At 44.2% G+C, this 20246-nt stretch overlaps 1 protein-coding gene across 2 annotated transcripts in view; it reads right to left on the reverse strand.

Moving 5' to 3' along the window:
• Window positions 1-233: 233 nt before the first annotated feature.
• Window positions 234-20246, reverse strand: part of LOC134504247 (gamma-aminobutyric acid receptor subunit beta-4) — a 64149-nt gene continuing 44136 nt past the window's right edge. The window contains exons 5-9 of one of the 2 annotated variants that reach the window (XM_063313363.1): window positions 14653-14735; window positions 12807-12944; window positions 10096-10248; window positions 8242-8486; window positions 234-611 (exon numbers count right to left, since the gene is read on the reverse strand). In XM_063313363.1, the coding sequence (XP_063169433.1) occupies window positions 234-611; window positions 8242-8486; window positions 10096-10248; window positions 12807-12944; window positions 14653-14735 (997 nt within the window). Of the gene's footprint in view, window positions 612-8229; window positions 8487-10095; window positions 10249-12806; window positions 12945-14652; window positions 14736-20246 lie in introns of both variants that reach the window. The other variant, XM_063313362.1, reaches the window with a different exon arrangement.

Raw genomic sequence — 20246 nt, forward strand, 5'->3', positions numbered from 1 at the left:
TCCCTCCCCCTTCAACAAACCCACATAGCCCACCATACATACTCTGTGTGTGCATAATGTGCCGAAAAGAGGAATAACACTTTGCAGAAATGTAAACCAAAGGTGGGGATGAAGTGAAAAATTGAGCATTGGTTATAATTAAGAGAATAACCCAAACCCCCAAGATTGCCACGCTCCTGTGTCGTTGTCATAGTTTGAGTGTCTTCTCCTATTCTTCCTCTGTCCTGCAGGCATCAATTTACATAGTACAACCAGTAAACCAGGTTGAAGAATCCAAAAGTGATAGGGAAAATGATCCTTGACCATTTGTCAATGGTGCTGACATCTGCCAGGTCAGGAATTTTGAGCTTCAGCTTGGATGATCGCCGGCGGAGTCGGCAGTTGGCACGATTACGGGCTGCAGCATGGTGGGCCAGTGGGATGTGGCGTTCTACAGGTGGGTGGTGTCCAAAGCCATCTCGGGGGGCCAGCTGCTTGCGGAACTGGATTCCTGATCCTTCAAAGGACATGACGGAGTTTCGTGATTCTCCTACTGTGGTCATCATGTCAGAAGCTAGTAATTCATTGTTCATTTCCAGAGTGCTGAGAAGAATGTTGCCATAAGGGTCCACCTGCAAAAAATGGCCAAAGACATTTCACAGTATTCATATTTTATCTGTCCAATGGATGAAACCTGAGCACAGGTATTGGTTTTATACGTGATACATTTATTTGGGCAGCTTCTTCTCATCATTTTTAGAACAAGTTTTGCATGGAAAGAATCAAGAGTGAAAGTACTGTAAAGTGATTGCAGGAAGAGAAAGTAAACATTATGCATGAAAAAGTATTAGAAAACAGATCACTGTTCCAACAGAATATTTTATTTATTGATTGACTGATTGTCATATTTCTCCCCGCCCAACTCGTACTACGATGACTCTGGAATAAATGAAAAGTAGAGGTACTGTAAGGAAAGATGATGTGGGAGCTGCTCAGAAAAGAGTAATAAGAATTATGTGATTGAGCACCACAGAAGCATGAGGTGTTACAATATGAGGAAAGATGACAAAGGTTGCTTGGTGGAATGACAAAGGGAAAGAGACTGTGGGTCAGAAAAACTGCATCTAAGAGAATAGTTGCTGCAAAAAGTGAGGATGTGTAATGATTGTCCTCTAGTTGGGTCGCAACAGCATTAATCTTAGCCCGCTCAGAACGAAACACGCTCCCAAACTCTTCCATATAGCTGTGTGCATTAGTCAAAAAAAAGGACAGCTTTGTAGGATCCCCATTAAACTTCACATTAAAGTCTCGATATCGGACCCGGGTTGGGCTATCGTGTCTCTTTTTGTGCTTAGCCTTTCGTGGCTGTGGTGGCTCTTCCTCCTGCACCTCTGGCGCTATTTCTTGAGCCTCTGCCAGTCGAACTTTCACACGTCTCCTCCCCTCCCGGCTCCGTCCTCTCTCCTTCTGCTCCCTACTTGGGGAAGGTAAGGAGGCTTTCTTTGGAGGCCTGCTCGGTGGGGGCCCTCCCCCCCAATATTTCCATGGCTTTCCCTGTTTGTCTACTGGGGGAGGGGGGGTTGGGGACGCGGAGGTGTCAGGAGAGTCACTACCTTCTTCACCTCCCGTCTTTTCCTTTTTCTGAGTGTCCCTGGTAAAGGTTAACTTTGCCAACAAATCCTCTATGGATTTCATCCTCGCCTCCAGCTGCTGGGATTTCTCCGTCTCCATCTCCGTTGGTGTCACTGCTCTCGTCCTTTTGGTGATCTGCACGGTCGGAAACAGTGAGGAATACACCGGCTTGGCTGGGGCTGGTGGCGACCCATACAAGGGTCCCTCCGTCTTCTTGACTACCACTGACTTCACTGCCTTCTCCGTATCGCAACTGGAATCTGTTGCCTCGGAGAGGTCATCCGACCCTGGCGTGAGAGTCCCCTCTCTCCGCGGTCCCATGGGCTCTTTTTCCCCACCTCTGGAGAGCTGACTTTCCCCCGAGCCGGTGGTTGAGGTTGGGGCAGTTTCAGTCATCGCTAATTAAACTCCTCACATGAAACTGGATGGATGCTAGCGGACTGATATTAAAGATTCTCAGCTTTATGTAATGATTGCCTATTCCAATAAACGAGTCTCATCAGTAATTACTAGAGAAAACTAATTTATTGAATGAATAGTATGCAAAGTACAAAGAAAGCTGAGAATGAGCAAAAGCGCACCAAATACAAACTTAAAAAGCGCTTGCTCCCATTGCGAACCCTCCCCTCAGGCTAGCATAGCAACCACCCACCCCAGATGCTAGCAACCATTAGAATCGGCCTGAGAAAGTAACCTTGAACAGCAGAGATAACCCAAACATACATTCCAGAAGATCAGAAGTCAGCACAAAGGAAATTTACCAGCGTGGCCAGGCAGGCACGCAACTGCAGATATGACATGCGAAACGTTACGAGGAACCATAAACATCGGAACGGGAACATGACAGGATGTGAGAAAGGTACTGTATAATGTTTATACAGAGAAAAACAGAGTTGCACAGAAGATAGTAAAAAAAAAAGCAAGGAGTACTTTAAGAATAGAATGAAGAATAAAAGTGATGAATGATTTGGGATGAAACTAAACTGAGGGAATACTGGAAGGGGTATTTCAGAGATTTGTATATATATATGTATTATCTCTCTAAAGATAATGGTTAGTTGAAGATTGGAATTAATAAATGCAATAAATGTTTGTCAGATGAACAGAAAGTAATAAATGCTGTGAAAATGTTGAAAATGGTAATGTTGCTGGTGCAGATATTAAAATGTCAACAATTGGATGTAGTTCTTTTATGAGTAGATACGCAACTTGTTTAACGTGTGTCAACATGGGTATGAAGACTGCCTATGACTCAATAATTGGAAGGGTGCCATTGTTGTTCCCCAGCAGAAGGGCAGCAAGAGCGAATACAAAAACAGCAGGGGAATTGGCTTGTTAAGTGTGCCAGGATAGGTCTTTGGCAGAATTCAGACTGAAAAGGTACCTGAGTGACAATGGGCAAAAACTGAGAATCTTAGTGTGGTTTTATGCCAAGCAGAGATTGGGGGTCTTCAGCAAGTCAGTAAGATATGTATGAATGTAGGAATTTTACTGTACATTTGTCAGTTTAGAGATAGCAAATGGTAAAATGATCAGGCTTGAATTATGGAATGTTTTGCATGAAAATGGAGTTGAAGGTTCATGGCTGAATAAAATCATAGTACAGGTAGTCGTCCTTCAGCAAAGGATCGTTACCTTGTTGTGGTGCTGGAGCTTGAGCACCTCAATGATGCCATGAGCTAAACCGTAAAGGGCCACCCAAGACGGGAAGGTCATGACAGAGAGGTCAGACCAAATGCGATCCCTGGGGAAGGTAATGGCAACCCACCCCAGTATTCTTGCCGTGAAAACTAAATGGATCAGTACAACCAGAGATATGTCGGTATACCATCGGAAGATGAGACCCCCAGGTCGGAAGATGGTCAAAATGCTACTGGGGAGGAACAGAGGATGAGCTCAACTAGCCCCAGACGTGATGACGCAGCTAGCTCAAAGCCGAAAGGACGGCTAGCGGCCGACGGTGCTGGTGGTGAATGGCGAATCCGATGTTCTAAGGATCAACACACCATTGGAACCTGGAATGTAAGATCTATGAGCCAGGGCAAATTGGATGTGGTTATTGGTGAGATGTCAAGATTAAAGATAGACATCCTGGGCGTCAGTGAACTGAAATGGACTGGAATGGGCCACTTCACATCAAATGACCACCAGATCTACTACTGTGGACAAGAGGACCACAGAAGAAATGGAGTAGCCTTCATAATTAATAGTAAAGTGGCTAAAGCAGTGCTTGGATACAACCCAAAAAATGACAGAATGATCTCAATTCGAATTCAGGGCAAGCCATCTAACATCACAGTGATCCAAATATACGCCCCAACCACAAATGCTGAAGAAGCTGAAGTAGAGCAGTTCTATGAGGATCTGCAGCACCTACTGGACAACACGCCTAAAAGAGATGTTATTTTCATCACAGGAGACTGGAATGCTAAGGTGGGCAGTCAAATGACACCTCGAATTACAGGTAAGTATGGCCTGGGAGAACAAAATGAAGCAGGACATAGGCTGATAGAATTTTGCCAAGACAATTCACTCTGCATAACAAACACTCTCTTCCAACAACCTAAGAGACGGCTTTATACATGGACTTCACCAGATGGACAACACCGAAATCAGATTGATTACATCCTTTGCAGCCAAAGGTGGCGGACATCTGTACAGTCGGTAAAAACAAGGCCTGGAGCTGACTGTAGTTCAGATCACGAACTTCTTCTTGCACAATTTAGGATCAGACTAAAGAGATTATGGAAGACCCACAGATCAGCTAGATATGAGCTCACTAATACTCCTGAGGAATATGCAGTGGAGGTGAGGAATCGATTTAAGGGACTGGACTTAGTAGATAGGGTCCCAGAAGAATTATGGACAGAAGTTGGCAGCATTGTTCAGGAGGCGGCAACAAAATACATCCCAAAGAAAGAGAAAACCAAGAAGGCAAAATGGCTGTCTGCTGAGACACTAGAAGTAGCCCAAGAAAGAAGGAAAGCAAAAGGCAACAGTGATAGGGGGAGATATGCCCAATTAAATGCAAAATTCCAGAGGTCAGCCAGAAGAGATAAGGAATTATTTTTAAACAAGCAATGCGCGGAAGTGGAAGAAGACAATAGAATAGGAAGGACAAGAGACCTCTTCCAGAAAATTAGAAACATTGGAGGCAAATTCCAGGCCAAAATGGGTATGATCAAAAACAAAGATGGCAAGGACCTAACAGAAGAAGAAGAGATCAAGAAAAGGTGGCAAGAATATACAGAAAACCTGTATAGGAAGGATAACAATATCGGGGCTAGCTTTGACGGTGTGGTCAGTGAGCTAGAGCCAGACATCCTAAAGAGTGAGGTTGAGTGGGCCTTAAGAAGCATTGCTAATAACAAGGCAGCAGGAGACGACGGCATCCCAGCTGAACTGTTCAAAATCTTGCAAGATGATGCTGTCAAGGTAATGCATGCTATATGCCAGCAAATTTGGAAAACACAAGAATGGCCATCAGATTGGAAAAAATCAACTTATATCCCCATACCAAAAAAGGGAAACACTAAAGAATGTTCAAACTATCGAACAGTGGCACTCATTTCACATGCCAGTAAGGTAATGCTCAAGATCCTGCAAGGTAGACTTCAGCAATTCATGGAGCGAGAATTGCCAGATGTACAAGCTGGGTTTAGAAAAGGCAGAGGAACTAGGGACCAAATTGCCAATATCCGCTGGATAATGGAAAAAGCCAGGGAGTTTCAGAAAAACATCTATTTCTGTTTTATTGACTATTCTAAAGCCTTTGACTGTGTGGACCATAACAAATTGTGGCAAGTTCTTAGCGGTATGGGGATACCAAGTCATCTTGTATGCCTCCTGAAGAATCTGTATAACGACCAAGTAGCAACAGTAAGAACAGACCACGGAACAACAGACTGGTTTAAGATTGGGAAAGGAGTACGGCAGGGCTGTATACTCTCACCCTACCTATTCAACTTGTATGCAGAACACATGATGCGACAAGCTGGCCTTGAGGAATCCAAGGCTGGAGTTAAAATCTCTGGAAGAAACATTAACAATCTCAGATATGCAGATGATACCACTTTGATGGCTGAAAGTGAAGAGGAACTGAGGAGCCTTATGATGAAGGTGAAAGAAGAAAGTGCAAAAGCTGGTTTGCAGCTAAACCTCAAAAAAACCAAGATTATGGCAACCAGCTTGATTGATAACTGGCAAATAGAGGGAGAAAATGTAGAAGCAGTGAAAGACTTTGTATTCCTAGGTGCAAAGATTACTGCAGATGCTGACTGCAGTCAGGAAATCAGAAGACGCTTAATCCTTGGGAGAAGAGCAATGACCAATCTCGATAAAATAGTTAAGAGCAGAGACATCACACTGACAACAAAGGCCCGCATAGTTAAAGCAATGGTGTTCCCTGTAGTAACATATGGCTGCGAGAGCTGGACCATAAGGAAGGCTGAGTGAAGGAAGATCGATGCTTTTGAACTGTGGTGTTGGAGGAAAATTCTGAGAGTGCCTTGGACTGCAAGAAGATCAAACCAGTCCATCCTCCAGGAAATCAAGCCAGACTGCTCACTTGAGGGAATGATATTCAAGGCAAAACTGAAATACTTTGGCCACATAATGAGAAGACAGGACAGCCTGGAGAAGATGCTGATGCTAGGGAGAGTGGAAGGCAAAAGGAAGAGGGGCCGACCAAGGGCAAGATGGATGGATGATATTCTAGAGGTGACGGACTCGTCCCTGGGGGAGCTGGGGGTGTTGACGACCGACAGGAAGCTCTGGCGTGGGCTGGTCCATGAAGTCACGAAGAGTCGGAAGCGACTAAACGAATAAACAACAAAACAGGTAGTCGTCAACTTATGACCACAACTGGGACCAGAATTTCCATCATAAGTCATTGCAGTCATAAGTCAAGTCACCATGTCACTGGACCCATTTTATGGCAGTCATTAAGCGAATCACAGGTCATTAAGCAAATCACCATGTTCATTAAGCAAATTCAGTTCCCCAATGGATATTTTTGCCATTTTTTGCCAGAACTGATCGTGTGACCGCAGGACAGTGTAACTGGTCATAAATGTGAGCCAGTTGCCAAGCACCAGAATTGCAGTCATATGACTGCAGGGGTGGTATGGTGGTCATGAGTACAGGTTGTAAAGTTCCAAGGCCATTGTAACTTTCAACTATTGTTAAATGAACAGTCATAAGTCAAGGTATCATATACATACCTGTATATGATGGAAATGTGAGACTGGTACAATGGAATTTAAGACTGGTGCACAATTTGGGAGTCCTCCTGGACTTGCAACTACTGCTTGTAGCTGGGAGGCCCTTTACACAGGTTCATGTTGTGTACCAGTTGTTCCCTTTCCTTGACTAGGAGGCCTTTAACACAATCATTCATGCCCTGGTCATCTCAAAACTGGACTACTGCAATGTGCTTTACATGGGGTTGCCCTCGAAGATCATCCAGAAGCTACAGCTGGTTCAGAATGCAGCAGTGTGAGCAATAACAGGCTCTTTTCGTTATGCCCATGTGCCAGTGCTGCTATGAGAGCTGCATTGGTTGCCAGTGGGCTTCCAGATATAATTCAAGCTGGTTGTTACCTATCAAGCCCAATTGGACTGCCTATCTCCAATTGTTCCTGCCAGCCTGGTACATCTGGATGGCACCCAGTCCCCTGGGGTTCTGGAAAGCCTTTAAGTACTAGCTAGTTCCCAGGCCTGGGGTTAATGTGTTTGTGAGGCCCCTGTCTTGTTTTTACAGGCTGTTTTGTTTATGTGAATTGTTTTAACTGTGTATTTGGATTTCATAAGATACCCAGAATCTATTAGAGTGGGCAACTATAACAAATTTAAAATCATCATCATCATCATACATGAGAATAAATGGTTAGAGTTAAATGGAATGCTTAGCAAGTGGTTCAACTTTGAGCAGGGAGTAGAACAAGCATTGGTGAGGTCCTTTTAATTGTTTAATGTATTTTTGGACAACTATATAAGGAATGTTTGTGCTGACAGTAAAGGGGTGTTGGTTTGCATGTCTGTGTATTTTTATATACGGACAATACCTTATTGTTGGCTAAAAACCTAAATGATTTATAGTAAAGGGTAGATAGATTGCATGATGCAACAAGGAGAATGGATCTGAAAATTAATGTATCAAAGTTCAAGTTATCTATTTATTTTACATAATGTAAATGCAAAAGAAAAAAGAAAAGTCATGGTGGGATAGCATTGATAAGGTCATCAAAGAGAGAGTGAGAAGTTTAAAAGGGCACAATCAGACTTGCAAGACTGATGTTAGCCCTACCTGGCAGACCAGACCAGGAAAAGCTAAAACTGCTTTTATTGAGAGTGGCTTTAATGACAGAATCTTGCAAGTCTGATTCTGCTGGGCATCATCCCCCTTCTTATACTCCTGTGAATTAGGAAGGTGTCTGTCTGAGCCTCTTCTGCCTATTTTCTGTCTGTTGTGGACTTAAGATACGCTTTTCCCCTCGTCGCTTTGGTAATGTAGCTCACATAACTCCATCAAGGTCATCTTTCTTACCTTCTACACTTTCAGTCACAAGATGTAAACTATGTTTTGCCCATGATTCTGCAATGAGGAAAGGAACAAACCTGCTCTCTCACCCGCTTCTCCTCATATCGGTGCTTTTCATTGTTTGCCTTGCTGAGCCGCTCGCTCTGTTTCTTCTGCTGCCGAGGGCCTCGTCCAAAGAAAATGTAGTTGACAAATGCATACTCCAGGAGTGCCAGGAATACAAAGACAAAGCAGCCCATGAGATAGACATCAATGGCTTTGACATAGGGAATTTTGGGCAGGGTTTCCCGTAGGTGTGTGTTGATGGTGGTCATGGTGAGGACTGTGGTGACTCCTGTGGAGGGAGAGTTCATAGACACGGTTAGTGCTACAAAACTGGCTGTGGTTGGCAAAATGTTTTCAGTGGAGCAAAGGTGGCTGAAGAGCACCTTTTCAAAATACTTTTGGAGACAATAAAAAATACTGGACACCAGGGAGGGATGGTTGTGTGAAAAGCCTGTGCTAATTCTGCAAAAGAAAGCCAATTCCTGGATGGAACACCTGCCTGTTTTAAGTGGAGGATTCTGGGTTAAGTGTTAACTGTAACAAAATCCCAGATTGCTCTATTGTTCACTTTACTATACTGTGCAAGATCCACAATACAAGTCTTGTGGGTTTGGGCATATGTTGGTACAGATTTACTGGGATTATTATTATTATTATCATCATCATCATCATCATCTACAATTAGATTCACAGGCAAAGACTGGTGAAAACTTAGTAATTCAAGTCTTAACCAAGGACCTAAGAATTATTAAGATCTGAGGATATAGGCAGTTCCAAGCAGGGTATTTTTTTTATATAAAGTTAGGGGGTTCGGGTCCAATATATTCAAAATTTCCAAATATCGAGGGAGTCCTTTAGGAGTTATTACTATCATCATCATCATCATCATCATCATCATCTTGAAGACCTGGCTCTTTGCCTAGACCTTTGGTGAGGATGAATGAAGCCTCCTTTTAACCTAGGTTATTTTCCTTTGTCCCCACCCAGTTTGTCATCCTGCTATTTTTACCTTTCCTTTTGTTGTTTTTCATGTTTTTCATGTTTTAAACCATTTGTAAACTGTCTAGAATCCCTGGGAATTGGGGAGGAGGAGGAGGAGGAGGAGGAGGAGGAGGATAGAGTAATAAGAATAAGAATCTGAATTGTCAAAATTCAGACATTTTAAAAGTTCAAGTTTAATTTCTGTGATTCATTTTTTAAAAAGGCAATCAAAACTATTAATGTAAGTGATATTTAACTTCCATTTTTTAAAAAAAATGTTTACCTCATCCAGATTATTTTAATTTTCCTGGTCAATCCCAGAAACATTTTTACCAAATCAGACTTGCCCCAGATTTTATTTTATACAAAATTCAGTGGCTGTGCAGATAGCAAAATAAGAACCACTAACTGGTATTTGTACTTACAATGGAATTCAGCAAGCATACTGGATAAAATTAAATATCCAAACAAAATTGATAAGGTCATATTTGCTTTTCATAATTAGTTGGGGAGAATATTCTTTATTATTATTTATTTACTTAGATATATTGGCCACCCAGCTCCAGTAGAGGCACACACAGATGGTTGACTAATTGTACCCAAGGCCCTGACTTCAAAGGTTGAACAACATTTTCCTATTTGGGTTAGCCTCTCACTTCGCACAGGCAAGACATATTCCAAGATTTTGCAGGGCGTCTGAGAACATTATTAATAAATTTACATCCACAAGAAACAATTTTGCATCTTGAAAAAGAAAACAGAAGCTTCCTTCCCACCTTCATGATCCTTCCATCACCTATTGCTTACTACTACAAACTTTTAGAAAACTTTCCTAGTTTCTTAAAGCATTAATGATAAATGTATTTCTGCTGTTGTAGCCAACTCAGTCTCAAGTCTATGTCAATCTCTGGACATACCTAGCGCAACCCGGGCTGCAGAGGCATCGTAATTGATCCAGAAAGAGACCCAGGAAAGAATAGTGATGAGAATAGAAGGCATATATGTCTGCAGGATGAAGTAACCAATGTTCCGTTTGATTCGGAAGCTGAGAGACAAGCGAAGGTAGGAACCTACCAATTAGATGAGGGGAAAAAAGCAGTATAATAAGAAAAAGATTTTGGAGTCATCTCAGTAGAAATTTCTAGTTTTTCACAGCACAAAACTCAGCATCAAAGTAATCACTATACACTTTCAAATAGATGGTGAATAAATCTAGATGACAAATAAAGAAACAATGACCATTCCAAGTTGTACTGACAGCCACAGTATACAGTTATAAAGTAACACTTGTAATCCATCTCTCTGCCTGTTTTTCATCCTGCTTGAAGGAGCAAAAATTAGTCCTCTTATGTCCTTCCAGCCCTTTCTAGCACTGATTGCACCATTCATGTAAATGGCTGTAACCATCTACTTCATAGCCACATAAATTGTAAAATCCTCTGATGCTCAGCCAAATGTGGGTGCAACCTGATCCAAAGAGATCCCAGAGTTCCCTGCAGGGAACAATCATCCCAGGAATCCTTCATTGGAAAATGTGGCCACTAAGCACCAGAAGCCTGTCAGAGCAACTGAAAATTAAAGCTCTCTTTACCTGATCATTTCTAATGATCTCTCATCATTCTTCATTACTCCCTACAACCACCATCTGTTCTGAGCTAAAAGGAGTTGCATTCGTATTTACTGTGAGTTAACCCCTTTCAGGTATAGTCCTTGCTATGAAACAATAAACTTTTATTGTTGTTGTTTACTTTTTATTTTTATGTGCTTTGATGGTTAATTTACAGTATGGATTTTAATTGGTGGTGTTGGCTGTGAATGACGTTTATTACAATATTGGAGTACAGTAATTGGGTAGTACATCAACAGTGGTAATGAATAATAAATAATAAAGCTAATATATAGCAGAGAGGGATGCACTTTTTTGGGAGGGGGAGGCTCTGTGAAGTATGAAGGTTCTGAAAAATTGGTTCAGCTCAGTAGATCTCTCAGTCTTAAATGCAAATAGAGTATATTCTAACATAAGAAACCCAAATGTTTATCTAAAGATATGTGAGGAAATAAAGGTGGGGTTGCTGTCTGCGTTTGGGAAAAGCAGCTGCAGCCAGGCAGAAATGCTTCCCACCCCGACTACCTCAAGGATAGGCTCAGCTCATCCCTTCTCCCAAAGAGCAGTAAAAATTTACAGTCCAGAAACCAGAGAGGAGATGGGCTCATCATTCATTCATTCATTCATTCATTCATTCATTCATTCATTCATTCCCCCCAGCTCACAGTTTACTCACAAGCATCCACATGGTGTTCCAGGTGTCGGGCTAATTGAGCCACACCCTGGTGTTTTTAGGAACTTGCTGACATCCATAGGCAGCCTCACCCCAACCAGGCCCTTAGCCTACAAAAGTGTGGTTGTGTAGGGGAGAAAAAGAAGACGACAAAAAGCAGACAAAGGAATCGGGAAGCGATGTCTGGAAGGTACAATTATCACAGGCAAGCAAGAGAGCTATCAGTCAACTGCCAGGACCACAAGCTATGGTAAGCAGTCATTGTGGTATGATTCCTGCCTGGAGCTTGGCTTAGAACTTGGCCTGGAGCTCAGTAGCAACCCAAGAGGAGCAACCATGCTGAGGCAGCACCTAATCACAACACGTGCAAGAACTTTGGGAGGTTTTCCCCCAACCCATTTCACCTACTTGCACCAAGTTCATCTTACCTCCTCCTCCTCTGCTGTCTTCAGGGATTTCTTGGGCCATCCTTCATCAACCTCCAGGCCTACAGCTAACCTGCCACTGTGCCCAGCACTGCTTTCCCTCAAAGCTGTATGTTTCGTTCTTCATCCTCAACCAACTCTCTTGCTAACTCTGCCTTCTTGTTCAGCCCCCACCCAGCTCACCAGTTCCTTTCCAGTTTCTTCTTTTCAGTGACTTTTTCCCCCTCCCCCAACATGCTTTCCTCAGCTTTCTCCCCATTTTTCATCCCCCCCCCCGCCTTCCTTCTCTTCATGCTTTCCTCCAGTCACAGATCCCAAGATCATTGTACTGTGCTCCCCGCTTTAAAGCAATGGGGAGAAGCTGGACAGGGTTCCAAGGACACCTCCACTGTTGGGGAAGAGCTTCACCACAGCTTTGGGGGAGGAGGAGGTGAATAAGTAGCTGCAGCTCACTGGTAACTACCTGCTTTCAGGGAAAACAGCAGACAGAGGACAAAATCGCAAAAGGAGGACTTGGGCTATGAACTAGTAGCAACAGAAAGAGAGCACATGCTATCAGAAATGTGGGGGAAGAGTTAGGCCTGCTCTTCTGCTCAAGTGGAAAGCATTTGGCCAAGACTGATCGGTTGTGTGCCATCAAGTCATGTTCCACTCCTAGCGACCACATCAACTGTTTCCATGCCGATCTGTCCCTAACATGGTCTTTCAGGACTTCCAACAGTGCCCTCATCACCACTGTAACTGAGTCCATCCCCCTTGCTGCTAGTCCCCCTCTCCTTCTCTTTCCTTCCTCCCTTCACAGCATCCCGGCCTTCTCTAGGGAGCTTGGTCTTTGCATAATGTGTCAAGGTAAACCTATTAGTGCTTCCATCAAGTCCTTGGTGCTCCAGGAAGTAGTAATATGTGTATGAAACGAGAACTCACCTGTGGTAAAGACCACTTCTCTGGTGACAAGCCTTTGCTCAATGATGGTGAACTGGGGCAGCTCCAGCACCTCCATCCCGGTCACAGCTGAATTATTTCCTTGCCAGAAGAATACTATGTCATCGACTGTGTAGCCATCTGGATGAAGGAGGAGCACAGACAAAATTAACCCAAAGCCTGCAGCCAGGGAATTGCTGGATTTTTAAAAGATTTAGGTTCGTAGGCCACAAGTTAGTATCATACTTGCATATGTTGATTTATATTAGTGTTACTAGGATTTATTGGCTTCCACAAATGCAGACATGAATCCCAGTTCCTCTGCAAAAAAAGTATTTTTTTCTCTCTGTCGTCTGCCTCGGGCCTTTGCTGCCTGCTTCAGTGGTGGCATCTGGGAAATCTTAGCCTTAATGGTCTTGGGGCATTAGGGTTAGGGCATCAAGGGGCTGCCTCCTGTGCTTTCCCGGCATGCTCACTCATATTCCAACAGGGTGGGGGTGGGGGGCTCACTCCTCCCAGCTGGAGCTGCTTTTTGTTTAAGTGCCAGACTCCCAGGAGGGATCCAGTCACCCCTTTGGCCTTACCACTCACCCTGAAGCGCGCGAGTCGCCAGGACAGAGGGTCAGGGTCACCCCCGCTCCCAGGCATCACCCAGCCATCAGGGCCAACGTTTGTTGGGCTGGCACCCCCGCAACCCCACCGCCCCCAGCCCGGCCATGCCCTTCTGCCTGCTAATGGACCCTGGGCAGGGGTGGCCGACAAGAGCGTTCTGCAGAGGCACCATCGGGTCCCCCGCTGACTCCTGCTCTGTGCCAGCCTTGCTCACCGGGGCACGACGCAAGAATGTGGCTTTCCTGGGCGTGTGTGTGTGTGTGCGTGTCTGAAAGGGGGAAGCCCTCCGAGGAGGAGGAGGAAGAGGAGGGTCTGCCCTCGCCCTCAGCATCGCCCTCCTCCTGCGCCCCGTGGGGGAAGGGGTTCCTTTTCCAGCGGGAGGCCTCTCGTGGCTGCGACCGCAGGACAGGAGTGTGGCGAAGGGCGAGCTCCCTCGGCGGCACCGAACCCAAGCCCCCAGGGTTTGGGGCCCCCAGTCGCCATCTCACTCCGCCAGTCGCCATCTCGCTCCGCCAAACCCCCCAGTGGGTCCCGGGCGGCTGAGGCTGTCTTCCGGCAGGTGGTGGGCCGCAGTCGCGCGGAAGGCGCAGGGGTGTCTCCAGACAGTCCCGCATAGCCGGAACCGGACCCCTTTGGTTGCCCCTGCAGCACCCCCCCCCGCGCCTTTTGTTCTCAGGCAAGCAGCGGAAGCCCCCTTCCCAATTAAGGGGTGGGGGTCTGGCCTGGTGGTCATCAAGCTACGTGGGGGGAGGGTGCTCTATGTCAAGTGTTTTATTGTAAACCACCCAGAGTCCCTTTTGGGAGATGGGCGGTGATAAATGTGATTAATAAATAAATAAATAAATAAGTGTGCAAGTCCTGCAGACTGAAGACCACCAACAGCCTGAGTTTTGCAGGGCCTCTGAAATAGCATTCCCCCTAGTCTCAAAGATGTTCAGTTTTGAAACAGTCAGGGAAGCCTCCCCCCTCCATTAAAATGGTGTGATGGTAGAAAGTCATTGACAGATGGACACATCAGAGCCCCACTTAGTCCCGCTCAATAGGAAAGAAGAAAAATAGATGGGGGCTCTGGCATTCTGCCTGAGGCTCTGCTGGAGAAGAAATAGATTCCAGCAGTGGCAGAATGAGTGTGAAAGGAAGGTAGACAAAGGGGGAGATGCTCTCCCACCCACCCTCGCCACATGTTCCCCTTCTTCAAGCTCAAGGAGGAGCCCAGGCCAGGCAGGCTGGTACTCACAGCTCTCAATTTCCAAAGTGCAATTTTGTTGGTCAAGGGGGTATCTCCGGAGATCCATCATGCAAGCGGCTGTGGTGGTGATTCTGGAAGGGAGGGAGGGAGAGAAATAAGTTAGCATGGTGGGTTGCTGTTCCTATGACAACCAGAAAGTGAGAGTGTAGGGTAGGTGTGTGCATGGGGTGTGGGGTGAGAGGAAGAGACTGGCTGTGCTGCTCTTCTCAACATCAACTGCACAGTTTAAGTAATTTGTGACTCACTGCAGCCAGCCTGGCAGCTCTACCAAAACAAGCTGTGTTCTTTAGGGAGGGTCAGAAAGAAGATGCAAGAAGAAAATCAGGAACTGAACAAGAGACACTTGTATCTGTTACAGTGCAGGGAAAGCTCTGAAATAAATCTAGTCTATAATTTAAAAAAAAAAATGCAAATGCCTACATCTGAACTCTTCTTGAAGCAAAACTAAGTTTCTGTGCAATATGGAAACCAAACCTAATCAAACATTTTGACTGTCCAAACATGGTTTCTGTAAATGCACTGCAATCCAAGCACAGTCTCAAATCCCTCAAATCATCAACCCTAAATTACATAAACAAGTTGTACAATTGCATTTAACCAACACAGAAGAGGCAGTTGCAGATCCATAGATACCAAATAACTAATTCATGAATGCCAGTTTCAGGCCACAAAAGTGTTCCTGTCCAAAGTTTTGGAGGGCAACCTGGAGTCAGAATGAGGCACCCTTGTGATGCCTATTATGTCCTGAAAAGCTGCCAAGAGGATGGGATGCAGCTGTGTCATGGATTCAGTCTGAAGAAGGAGCACAACACTGAGGAGGACCCTGAATAATGGAAAAGCAAAAATTTTGGTACACATTGAGGGCTACAAGGTGGGGAATCCCAGGGATCCAATTGGCTGGCTGGTTTGGGGAAGCTGGGCGGGTCCTTGCCCCTGTACCTGGGGTGAGTTCTGTTGTTAGGCAAAGTGGGCCTTCCAGGAGGGCAGCAGAGTTGAGGAAGTCCATTGTTAAGGAGGTTGAGGTCATCAGCTGATGGAGGATTCTCAGCTTGTTACTATGTTGCTAGCCCCTTCTTAGGAGTGCCCTCAGGCTGTGCTGTGAGCTGGTGGGGAGGCTTCTGTTCTTTGGTTTAGATGGGATTGAAGGGGGGCTTTGTCTGGGGCAGGGAGGGTCAATTTGGGTCTGATAGGATTAGGCAAAGAGATGCACAGGGTTGGGTGGGAAGGGTGCAGTTTCCATTTTGTTTATTAGATTTATTTTCACTACCACTATACAGCTGGACCAATAATTTCTCTTCTGGACAGCACCACTTTCTTAGTTATTCTTCCCATCTGTGAGAGCTGTGCTGTGGTGCTTTCTCACATGCCTCTGGAAAGTCTGAGTGATTTACCAGGGTAACCAAGAAGCATTGGCCCCCCTTGCTTCATTTTGGCAATGGAGGTGGAACTGGCACCTTGGTATACTGCCAAAGAAACCATTACTGGCACGTTACAGTTTTATTTTCTTTTAGGAAAAAAATGTCATCCCTCCCTTTTATTTCTTGCCTTCATACTTTCCAACCTGATCCTAGTAGTGACTATGAGATGGAGGTGGCTTGTTTACCTGGGTGGATGATGTTTCTTTGGAAATTGATCAGAATGTGAGTGGGGGGGGCAAGGTAAAGAAAAAACCCCTGTATGTGCCTCAAACTCATGAAGAGGGGAAGTATGCCATCGGACCCTGAACTGGAGGAAGGGAAGGTGGGTGAAGGACATGGGTGTTAGATAAAGTTATTTAGGTTAGAAATTTGTAGTTAATTGTGTATAAACTGCTGGCTGGCGCCAGCAAAGATATGCTTGAGTAGGATGAGACCCTGAAACAAGTAGGTGATAAGTATGATAAGTGCTGCAGGAACATCCTGCTGACATGTAAAATCCAGCAATCAAGGATACTTGTGAAGTAAGATTGTGAGCTGAGCCCTCAGAGAGGGGGAGGACAGATAGGGTATAAAAGTTTTGTGTTAACTTCGTTCGGGGTTCCTTCTTGCACGAAGGGACCCGCCTTTGCAAACGCGTTACAAATAAACTCTTTTCTCTACATCATCGAACCTATTGATTGGAATTCTTTTGGGAGGTTTTCCCGCTGACAAGAAGAATTCCTTCTTGCTGATATGATTGCGCCTGTTAGAAAACTTAGATACCTTGGACCATATTGTTTTTATTTATTTCAAATTTCATCACCACCCATCCCACTCAAAGAGCGACACTGGGCGGTTTACAATAAAACTAAAACTAAATACAGATTAAAATACAATAAAAACAGTACTTCTTAAATAAAAATGTAACTATAGATGTAAAATCTAAAATCCAAGATGGAGATATTAAAAGTTCTTAATTTAAATTCATGAATTCATGGGGGCCTCATTTTTGCACCATTCAGAGTCTAAAAACAGCTGGCAGATGCTTCACAGAGAAACTTCCAATGAATTAGTGAATGAGTGCATGAGAGTGCATGTGTTCAATGAACAGATCAATGGTGAAGTTATGTCATCTTCTTGGGAACTATGCATTGGGTTCTCCAGTATTATTATCATCACCAGGGCAGTTTTAAATTTATATAAACTGCTGCCAGCTGAGGTCATGCATAGCTTTGTGTGCCCTTAATAGGCACTTTAGCTCATGTTATCTAATAAAGCATCTGGGAGCAACTGCCCCCAACCTAAACTGGTATCAGCTAGGTGAAATCAGAGCAGTCAAACTAAATTCAGACAAAACAAAGCTGATGCTGACAGGATGAATGATGGTTTGGAGCAGTTAGGGTTTCAGATCTGATAACTAGCACAAGAGGACTTCTGGGACTGGGATCCTGGTTCGGCTGCATGAGACTACACACATAGGTGTCTTCTTTGGAAGGTTTTTACTTTTCTGGCAGGACAGCGCTTTCTGCACTGATCCTGAATCTCTCCATTTTTATTACTGCAATTTCAGAAGACTTGGAAATTCCAGCCTTATAACTGTAGCCATGTTGGGAAGTGCAATTCTCTCTCCTACCTGCGCCACAACAGCCACGCTGCCTGCCTGTCAACAACTGAGCAGAAGTCAGGTGGGGCTGGGGTAGCAGACGGTGGTCAGAGGCATTTCATGCTGAGCCCTGCTCCTCAACTCATTGCAAGAGGGACGCTGACCTGCCTGGCTCAGCGGATCACAACCCTCCCAGCAGGTTCCATCCCCTCCTCTGAACATCCGGCCCTTCTTTCTTCACTTCCTCTGTTTCCAGCCAAGACAGATATGGAGCAGGTGGGTCATCTGACTCTTGTGTCTGCACCTAGGTCTATTCTTGTAAGTTTTCTTGTTATGTTCCTATTTCTTATAAATTGTACATTAACAACATAACCCTGCAACATTCTTTGAAATAATCCGAGCCAAAGATATTCCGCAGTGTTCTTTGCCTCTTTCTCACCACCTAAAGCTGCACCAAGGCAGCAGGTCATACCTACTCCTTCCTGGATGTGTTGTATGCCTGAGTGGATGTTTGGGTGGGTGGATTCACAGCTCATAGATGATCCAATGAGGCACCAGCTATAAGCTCTGGAGCCGAGGCATGCAAGTTTATGTGGACTTCCGGGGAAGAAATGGCAGACTGAAGGAGCCAACAACCATGGTAGAATGAAGAGCTGGCAAGGAGACCGGCTCTTCGATAATTTGAAGACAAGGAGAGGACCTGAGATCAACCACAAGTGCTCCAGACAGCTGCTCCTCATGAGGAGACCACAAGATAGCAGACTGGTGGGCTTAGAGTTCTCAGAGACGAGGGAATAGCCATCTTGCTCAAACTGTGGTTGGCGCGTTTGAAAGGGCAATAGCTTTGCATACTTCGTCTAATCACTTTTGGCAATTACTTGTTAACTGCGTTTCAGCTTTTAGGAACCTTTGGATCAACAAGTTTTATAGCACTGGGTGAGTTTCCTTCAGTCCTTAGCAAAATAAGTTTTAACTACCTGTTTAAGAACTAAAAAAAAAATTGGGGGGAATAAACAGGAAAAAGGTGATTAAAACTAAGGGTAGATAAATTTGAAATAAGGCTTTGGAATTACATATAAAGAATCCTTCCCGTGGAAAATACTTTTGTTTTGAATTTAAAAAAACATAATAAGGTAAGACTAAAAATTGTACACCAGAGGGAACTAGAGGCAACTAAAGATTACAATTAAAACAGAAGAACACTCAAACTTGACTTACAAATACAGAATGAAGCAAAATATTTTAACACTGGACATACTGAAGGGTATTTTTGAACAATGGACCCAGAAATTAATCTTAAGTGTCTGCCTCTATAGATAAACTGTGTCTAAAAGATGTTATGGAAGTGGAACAAGTTCTACCTGACAAGATTGAGACTGACTTGAAAGTGGATTTATAAATGGCAGGCTACAAGAATGACATGATAAAAGATGTTACACTGGACATACAAAAGAAACTGGTTGATGTCTTAATAATTAAAAGCCATATACAAACAACAAACCAAAAAAGTGACCTGGATAATTTTACTATATTGGATTTACAAAAGAGGCTTGTTAATGTTTTGAAGAATTTTTTGAGAAGGGGCAAAGAAAAAATGAAAAGAAATCAAATTCTACAAAATTATTTGAAGGGACTAATGATCAAGATTGATAGAAGTAAAAGGAAGGAGTATAAAGTTGGTTTATTTGATGAAGGTTAAAATAGATACATTGTTATCGCTGGTAACCCTTAATGGACTTTTGCTGACATCATGTCAGCCTTATCAGGTAGACCAGACAGGAAACACAGCCAGATAAACTAATTTGACTTTATTGTAAAGCTACATTGCCAGAAGTCTGAAAGTACAATTCTCCCACCATCACCTTCTCAGCCCGAGAATCATGGGAACTAATCCCACTCTAGTCTGCCCTGGCCAAATCCCATCTGCAGAACTGGGTCCAGTGCTGGGCACCACTGTTCAAAAAGAGCAATGACCAATTGGAGCAAGTTCAGAGGTGGGGGCTCCCAAGATGGAGGAGGATCCAGAAACCAGGCCCTATGAGGAACAATTAAAGGATGTGGATAGGTTTAGGCTACAGAAATCTCAAGGTTTGTCCCACAAAAGGAGTGCACTAATTCCCTATCTCCCCAGAAGGTAGGACCAGAACCAGTGAATTAAAACTACAAGGAAGGAGTTTCAGGGTAGATGTTGGGAAGAAGTTCCTGGCTGTAACAGAGCTGTCAGCAATTTACTCCACAACTGTCATTAAGCTGTTGCTCTAATTAATTATGCTCTTCTATCAGCCACAGCCCTGAAGACCACCAGGCGTTTCACACACACTATTGGTTTATATGGCTTTCTTGGAATAGAGGTAGCCCAGGTTTGCAGTACATACTTACTAGTCGTGTTCTCCAAGCTTCTCCAGGGAGCCCAGTTGGTATAACTTAGGTTGCCCTGAAGCCAAAGGAGCTTTGACCAGACTTTTAAACAAAAACAAGGAAGATCCTTCTATGGATTCTACCTGCAATCTTTTACTACAGAAGAGGCAGTATAAGCAGCTATTTCATAACCAGAGAAGGGAAGCAAGTAGAACTGCTTGGCA

The sequence above is a fragment of the Candoia aspera genome, chromosome 12 (genome assembly GCF_035149785.1).
Source record: "Candoia aspera isolate rCanAsp1 chromosome 12, rCanAsp1.hap2, whole genome shotgun sequence".
In the NCBI taxonomy this organism is placed as follows: Eukaryota; Metazoa; Chordata; class Lepidosauria; order Squamata; family Boidae; genus Candoia; species Candoia aspera.